Source organism: Castanea sativa, chromosome 5 (assembly GCF_040712315.1).
Source record: "Castanea sativa cultivar Marrone di Chiusa Pesio chromosome 5, ASM4071231v1".
In the NCBI taxonomy this organism is placed as follows: domain Eukaryota; kingdom Viridiplantae; phylum Streptophyta; class Magnoliopsida; order Fagales; family Fagaceae; genus Castanea; species Castanea sativa.
This window is the reverse complement of record NC_134017.1, coordinates 45,588,455-45,596,933: the sequence shown is the minus strand read 5'-3', so window position 1 is coordinate 45,596,933 and position 8,479 is coordinate 45,588,455. Positions and strand designations below refer to the sequence as shown.

The 8,479-nt window shown below is 40.7% G+C and overlaps 1 protein-coding gene across 1 annotated transcript; it reads right to left on the bottom strand.

The window, feature by feature from the left end:
- Positions 1–7,302: 7,302 nt before the first annotated feature.
- On the bottom strand, positions 7,303–7,773 carry LOC142635276 (uncharacterized). The gene has a single exon (XM_075809462.1). The coding sequence runs from the start codon at positions 7,771–7,773 to the stop codon at positions 7,303–7,305; it is 471 nt and encodes a 156-aa protein (XP_075665577.1).
- Between the last annotated feature and the right edge of the window lie 706 nt (positions 7,774–8,479).

The following is an 8,479-nucleotide window of genomic DNA, read 5'->3' as shown; positions in this document are numbered from 1 at the left end:
ACTGGAAGAGCTAGCATCTCCATCTTCATCATCATCATTGTTGGAGCCATCATTAGGTGTCTCGGATGCCTCGGGAGGAGGAAAGGGAGACTCCATAAAACCACCAAGGCGAGCTTGCCGTCTAGCAATGTGGCCAACACGGGTGTTCACCTGATACAACTCTGTAGAAAATGTATTAAGATGAGCATCCATGCGCTGAAGCTGCGCCATGATCGCATCCAAAGTCACCCCTCCCACTGAAGAAGAGGGAGCGAAGGTAGAAGGAGTGGGAGGAGTTGTCGAACCAGACCGCCTCATACGAAATAGTGCCTCGCTCCATTTAACGGTAGCGTAGTCAATGGTACACATAAAGGAGAAGTGGTCAGATGAGGGAAAAGGAACAGAGAAGCAGCGTAAGATCCACGTGATAGCAGAAGGAAAGATAAGCTTATCACGGGTAGCTGTATCCATATAGACATCTATGATAGACATGATAAAATGTGAAGGAAAGTCTATGGAAAGATCCTCAGGAAGAGACAACAGAAAACGAGAATGAGACTTTGTAATGGAGTTGTAATGAGAGGGAGACTCCACAAAACCACCAAGGCGAGCTTGCCGTCTAGCAATGCGGCCAACACGAGTATTCACCTAATACAACTCCGTAGAAAGTGTATCAAAACGAGCATCCATGCGCTGAAGCTACGCCATGATCGCATCCAAAGTCACACCTCCCGCTGAAGAAGAGGGAGCGGAGGTAGAAGGAGCCGAAGGAGTGGGAGGAGTTGTCGAACTGGACCTCCTCGCACGAAATTGCGCCTCGCTCCATTTAACGGTAGCGTAGTCAATGGCACACATAAAGGAGAAGTGGTCGGATGAGGGAAAAGGAATAGAGAAGTGGCATAAGATCTGCGTGATAGCAGAAGGAAAGATGAGCTTACCACAGGTAGCCGTATCCCTATAGACATCTATGATAGAAATGATAAAATGTGAAGGAAAGTCTATGGAAAGATCCTTAGGAAGAGACAACAGAAAACGAGAACGAGACTCTGTAATGGAGTTGTAGTGAGAGAGAGAATACAACACAAAAGTCATCACCATGTTCAAGAATCTAGGACCTTTAGCAAAAGGTCAACATGATGTAAACTGATGCTCACCCCAATCAGCTAGACGCTCACAAAAAACAGAGATCATCTCATCTTTGGACACAGTTTGTAGACGCTCACAACCAGGGTAGTCAGGATGCGCAACCCTTGAAACACAAAGCACATTGGATACCAACTCTGGTGTGACGACAATGCGCGTATCTCGAACGCGAGTATGAAAGAGAGGTACTGAAAGATCAGTTCCATTCATGTTGGAGTAAAACTCCTATATTAGCACGGAAGGACATGTGACGGGGACGTTACACAGTGACTCCCATTCTCGTCTGTGAATGACATTGGGAGGTCAGTGTCGACAAAATCCGACAAGACAACTTGGCATTCCGAATGAACACCTCGTTTAGAGAATTTCTCTAAGAAGTTCTTTTAGGCTTTCTCATCATAGAACCGGACAAAGGAGGGAGTAGGATTAGAAGACGAAGAGGCCCTAGAATGCAAAGGGTTCTAGATAGGAGCAGACTTACTTTTTGGTGCCATTGACGCACTAGCGTAAACAAGAGAGAGAGGGGGAAGAAAGAAACACTCAGAAAAGTTCCAACACAATTCAAATATAGCAGGTATATTGAAAGGAAAGAACATATGCATGAAAAATGCATGAACATGTGATATGCCATATAAAAGACATCATGGGCTCCGCCCAATCCAATTCTACCAGCACACAATCAAATTGCACACATCTAAATGCATGATAATTTAATTATAATGCTTATGAGATGCAATGTATGAGATTTGAAACTCATTTAGGCAAAAACTCATCCCAAATTTTCACAAAAACTCAACAATTTTTAAAAATCCCCAAAAATGTTCAAAACTCAAAATCCTAGGTTTCAAAACATGAAATGCATGTATAATGAAAGATAACAAGCTACCAATGAGAAGAAAAACTTGAAGAAACCTTGAGACGAGTGTATGAGTGAGAGAAAGTGAAAAAGGGAGGAGAGAAAACAAAGCTATTGAGAAAGAGATCAAGAGAAATGAAGTCCGGATCGCACAAAACCTATTTAAAGAACCTCAGTAAATCTCGACAGATAGAGGTGTTGATAGGTGTTGAGGTAAGTGTCAAGAACAAGTCATCGACAGATGCAGCTATCGAGGAGGTGTCAAGGAAAAAAACATCAGACACGAGTAAGGAGCTCGACCGATCCACCAGCTGTCAGGAATCTATCGAGACGTCATGAGGTTTCTCGATCGATCCAAAAGCTATTGAGGAGCTATCGAAAGGTCAGGATGTTTCTCGATCGATCCAGAAGCTAATGAGGATCTGTCGAGATTGTTATAAGATGCAACAAAAAATCTCGACAGATAAGCCAGGTATCGAGAGGTGTCGAGAAGGTATTGAGAAGGCTTAAAAACAATTTTTCAAAGAGGAGAAAAACACAGATATGAATGCAATCAAGCATGCAACTCAGCCAATGACCCAACCAACATTTTAACCTCTCAAAACATCTCTCAATCAACAAAGAGTTGAGCATTTAGCTCCCAAAAACACACACACACACACACACAAACTAAACAAGTCTAACCAATTTTATATTTCAAAAACAAGTTAAGACAGTTTAGTGAGCATACATCAACACATGGAAACCTTGTGATGGTCAAATCACATTGTACCTACACATGTATTAAGAGTAGCAAAGAATATTGCATGTTGTGTGTGAAAACATCACAAGATTGCATGAGTGTCTCAAGGTTATGATGATTTGAGATATGAGAAAATCTTTTTAACTCACGCACAATCATAACTATTTGATGGGGACTATTACCTTTGAAGTACATCCTATAACTCCCACATCTCCTAGAAAACACGCTTGCAATCATATTTAAAGCATTTTTGTTCTTATTGCTTTTATTTTCTTTGCATATTTTCTTTTTATTAAGCAAACCATGCATGGGTATACAAAGGAGCGAGAAGAAATACCCAATTATGTTATGCTTTTAGACATTGCACTTTTGCTATGCCGAAGCATACAGATGTCATATCATGATTGGTGGGTAATAGTGGTGAGATGGTTATTTATGCCTTTCTCTTAGGATTTTCTAGTCCTTCTCGTCAAAAAGAGTGATACGAGTGTTAAGTACAAGAGATCACTTAACCTTACTCATCACAAACAAAGAGCCACAAAACTAACTTGCTTAGCTGTGTATAAGGATGCTCATCTAAGCTACAAGAGATACAAAGTTTAGAAAACTCTATTTCAAAGGTCATTTTAAGGTTCACAAGAACTGATGCAAACAAACACACACTGTTTTTGTATTTTTCTGAATTTTTTAATTTTTTTTTTAATTATTATTTGAAACCAAACAAAATAACTAAAATTGAAAAACTAATAACCAAAAACATGTAAAGTAAAACAAAGCAATGCATAAAAACTAGACTGACTTAAAACATTAAAGCAAAACACATAAGTAATGCAAAAACAAAAACAGAAGAAGAGAGAGAAAAAGTGATTAGATCACTTGGAGTCCTTTTCACTCTTCTTAGACAAACTCCTTTGCACATGTTTGCTTAGGTTAGTTTTGTAGTTATTTTATGTCTGAGCATGTTTGGGTTGCTAGAATTAGGGTTTTTTTGTTTGTGCTTTATTTTCTATTATACATTTCTAGGTTAGGGTTATTGAACAAGTCCACACACGCATGCCATGAGCATGTGTATGAAGGAAAAAATCTGGTTTTGTATCTCATACAAAACACATAGCGGAAGCAACAAATGAGGATCTATTTCATTCATGATTGATAACGTGCACTATGTAAATTTCAGAATTTAAAAACAAGATGGCGTACCTTGGTGTGGAGAAATTCAAAACAAAGATTAGAAGCACTTGGGAATACTCTTAATCTTCACTTCAATTTCACTTTACGCCCAAGATGTGTGGTCTCTCAATCAGTTTTTCAAAGGGAGAATGAAAGTGTGTCTTACACTCTCTTACACACCGTTTATTATTTCACTTTTTCTTTTAAAAAAATTTCTGTATGCTTCTCCCTTTATAACTAATTGATTATCTAATTGGACTGGCCTATTGAGACTTTCCAATTGGGTTTTAGTGTGTGGCTTGGAGTGAGACCAAAAGGGACCAATAAGACACTAGCTCCAATGGGCCTTGGGCTTTTCCGTCAACTCTAGACAAGTCCAAAGTTACCATTAATTATATTTAATACCACTATATAAATATAATTGCACTCTAGGCCTTATTATACATGTAACCCCTTCATAAAATATTCGTAGTAACACAAAGTCATAAATGTAGACTGCCTCTTTGTAAATTACTACATCTTATCCTTGAGTACCTGGTTTAATCCTTTAAAGTTATTCATTATATATTTATGGAATCTAATTTTATAAATATATACATTAGTAATTTCTTACTAAAGTGGGTAGGCCTAACTCTCTGAATAACTGAATCCACTAAACTTATCTCAAGGGAATATTTTATATCTCCATCAAGAGACTATGAATTCCATCTTGAGAATATATGTCTCATCAACACTAAATGTGGCTGCCCAACATACTGAGGTTTTGACCGTCACTTTAGATCTCACTCCTAATATATCAAAGCAACCTACACCTCATGATCAGGTCCATTATTCTCTCAGGATTAAGAGTTCATGCAAATAAAAGTCATGAGATTTATTATTCATTTGACAGTCGTTAGGAGAATAATAAATCTCACGGCGGTCCTGTTCAATATGTCTTAACTCTTAAAATATATCAACATATCAACTAGAAGTCTCCACTTCCATGATCAAGACAAATCATCTTAGTTGATACGTTATAATCTTCATAGATGAAATGCCCAATTTCATCACCGATTACAAACTATAAATTCTGAGTTTACAAAGAACTTGTGATTTATATCTTCTATGACTTTCACATAAATCACATACAATGCATCTCATGGACTATATGATAATGTCCCATATTCATGTCGCCATTATTTTAGATAATAATAAAATAACTTTATCAATCACAATATTAAGTTATACATCATGTCATACATAATGTCATACATAATATCATACATAGCATCATACAATAGGATTTAAGGGCACTAATCCTAACAGCGTACACACATTAAACCCTATGTATGTTGGTCACTGGCTATGTACACAGGTGCTTGCCCAGAAACCCTATTTTAGATTTCTTAGGTTGTTTGGTTTTTTTGTTTCACATGTTTTGTCTCTTTTTAAATCCCTTTCTTATGCTTGTACGTATTTGAGTCTCTATCTTATATGATTTTTTGTCTTCAACATGCTTAGATCCATGTTGATTTGATTAATTAATTGAACTTGGCTAATTAATCAACTTAATCCATCACAAGAGGTCAATACATTTTTGGCCTATCTCCTCATCTCAAGGGACTTGCCATTTTCTAGCGAGGAAGATGTCGCTTAGGCTAGTGTCAGATATGCCTGCTTCGAACAGAATTTGGAAAAATAGATACTTTTTTGTCCAAGGGACAGACTGGGTGTGTAGACAGGAGGAATGGGATAGAATGCCCAACAGGTTTGATAATATGTGGGGTATTGTGAGGGATGCAGGTGTGCCATTGTCTATGTCCTTTTACTTTTACCTTACTCATTTTTGTTATGCATCTAACATCTTCTATTTTCTCTTTTAGCCCAGGTCTGTCCGCAAATAACCAATGAGTAGGAGGCTTTCATCTGTCGTGTACTGGAGATTACTCTAGGTCAAAGGCAGTGGAAGGACCTCATCACTCTAGACTCACTTCACGCATACTGCAGTGGCCCTAACCGACAACTGTAGCCTATTGACTAAACGCCTACTCCCGTCGACATAAGTTCTGAACTTTTTATCTACTCCAAGCCATCTATCTTTTCCTTTTCTCTAACATCTATTCCTTTCCTTGGTAGAAATAGAAGCAGGAAGACAGAGGGAGTTGGTGAGGAAATTTGCTGCAGTACGCAAGCAACAGAAGCAAGGTAGATCCTCGGTGTCGGCCTCCAAGGTCATCGCTAAGGGGATACTTAAAAGAAAGAATGATGGTAAAGAAAACCATCCAAACAAAAAGGGGATAGCCCCCTCCCTTAACAACAAGCAACCGAAGTAGCCGTCACCCCCTAAACCTAGCCATTGGGGTCGGGAAAGGCCTAATGATGGGGAAGGGCCCTATCATTCTAGACGCCATCCGCAGAATGCTTACACACAAGGATCATGCCATTGAGATGGTCGATTCGGTCATCAAGGAGATGGACTTGGATTCTTATGCTGACTAGACCACAAAGGACTTAAGGGCGTTTGGCCTTTTTGACTTATCCAGGGTACGTTCCTTTCAAGTTCTGGTTTTATGCACTTTTTGTTCATTCTTTTTCTGACAGGCGTCTTAATTCAGGCATTGGTGCATATAAGGGTGCTTTAGGATAGGTGCGTTGCCAACGAGGGGGTGATCCGTCAGTACCGCAAGCGTCAAGAGATTGAGAATAAGGAACAGGATTAGTATAAAGAGGCTGTCTATATTCTTAACGAAGAGCTGACAGCCACGACTACCAAGCTAAAGGAGGAATCCTATCTCCGAGAAGAGGCAGAGAAGGCGAAGGCTAACCTGGCAACAAAGTTGACTACCTTCCATGGACAGGTGGATAAGCTGATAACGAGGGTGTCATCATAAAGGTGGTGTAGTCACATGGCATCCTGTGAAGCTGATGGCTGGGTTGTCAAGCCTGGTCGCTTAGGGGGTCGTCTGGAGATCTAGACACTCTACACCATACGTAGCTATGTCTTTCTCACCTTTTTAGATGACCCCACCGTGGCACTCCCTCCTATTATTACCCTTATCTCTCTAAGTGGGGCTCTAGGCCTTTCCTCAGCCCTTAGGTAGGGCTTGGGGTTCCTCAATAGATCTTCCCTATATCTAACGAACCGCTGTAACTTCCCATATTTGATGAGGGCCTCGATCTTCTACTTGAGGTTGTAGAATTCGGAGGTGTCATGCCCATGGTCCTGGTGGAAATGGCAGTATTTTTTTCTGGGTCTCTTGTTTGGGTCTCCCTTCAGCTTGTCTTGCCAAGTTAACGCAGCATCGTCCCTTAACTACATGAGGACCTGATCTAGCGAGGTGTTCAAGGGGGTGAAGTTTGTTGTTCTCCTTGATGAGGATCTTGATCTCCTTTCGTCTCTTCTATCGTTTGTTCAGGCTGACTTCCTTCCTCAATTTGGGCTAGGATCGTCCTGTCTTTCTCTCTTCCTCTGTCCATCTCCCCCAGCTATCATCGCGTCATCGGCATTCATATACTTCTTGGCTTTGTATAGTGCTTCAGCCATCATATTCGGGTCGTTCTTGTAGATGGAGAATAGTAATTCTCTTCGTTTTAGACCACTGGTGAAGGCAGTGATGAGAACCTTGTCATCAGCTTCATTGATCAGGAGGGCCTCTTTGTTGAAACGGGTGACATATGACTTCAGGCTTTCGTCTTCCCGTTGCATGATGTTTAGTATGGCCCTGGAGGATCGTCTATGTCTTTGTCCTCCGATGAAATGTGTGACATAATGGCCATTCAATTCCTTGAAGGTGGAGACTGTGTTTGGGGTAAGCTTGCTAAACCACACCCTCATTGGCCCCTTCAGCGTGGTTGGGAATGCCCTACACATAATCTCATCTAGTGCTCCTTGCAGATGCATGAGGGTTTTAAATGACTCTAGGTGGTCAAGTGGATCCCTTGACCTGTCGTATGTTTCTACTTATGGAATCCGAAACTTTTCTTGGAAGGGGAAAGATGTTACCTCGGCGGTGAAAGGGGAGTCGGTCCGGTGGACCAGCTCATCCAAGTTGGTAGATACTCATCTCCTTATAGCATTCATCATCATGTCCATTTTCTCCTTCATTATCCGCATCTCCTAGGCCATACACATTGCATTGACTTTTATTTTGGAAGGACGGCTAGTGTCTTCCGGACCATCCCTTCTGTTGGGGGCATTGCTCTCTTCTTGGTCTTCCCTCTCTTGCCTACCCCCTGTAGGTAGGTGACTACCATTTTGCTTGTTAGCATCTCGTTGGTTGTGTGGGCCTTCCTGGTGTCGCTCATTCCTTTGGTTTAGCTGTTGTTCCAACTCTTGGTTACGTTGGGTGAGTTACTCTACCGCTACAGCCAGGGTTTGCACTTGCCTTTCTAGGGCATTGAGTGGATTCCCTGTTTCTAATTGATGGTAACCATTGAACATGTCTAGACCATTTCTTCTTAGAATCGTTGTCCTTCCCATAGACAGTGCCAACTAATGATGTGCTGAAATTGTTAATAAGTTGTAGCCTCCAAAGCGGTCCAATGGATACCTGTGGAATAAGAACAAATGGACCAAACAGAAGGTACCAGTGTGGTACCGGCCAAGA

What these genes read in the sequence shown, in the direction of transcription:
- LOC142635276 (XM_075809462.1), bottom strand. Translation starts at nt 7,773, where the DNA reads ATGCATCTGCAAGGAGCACTAGATGAGATTATGTGTAGGGCATTCCCA.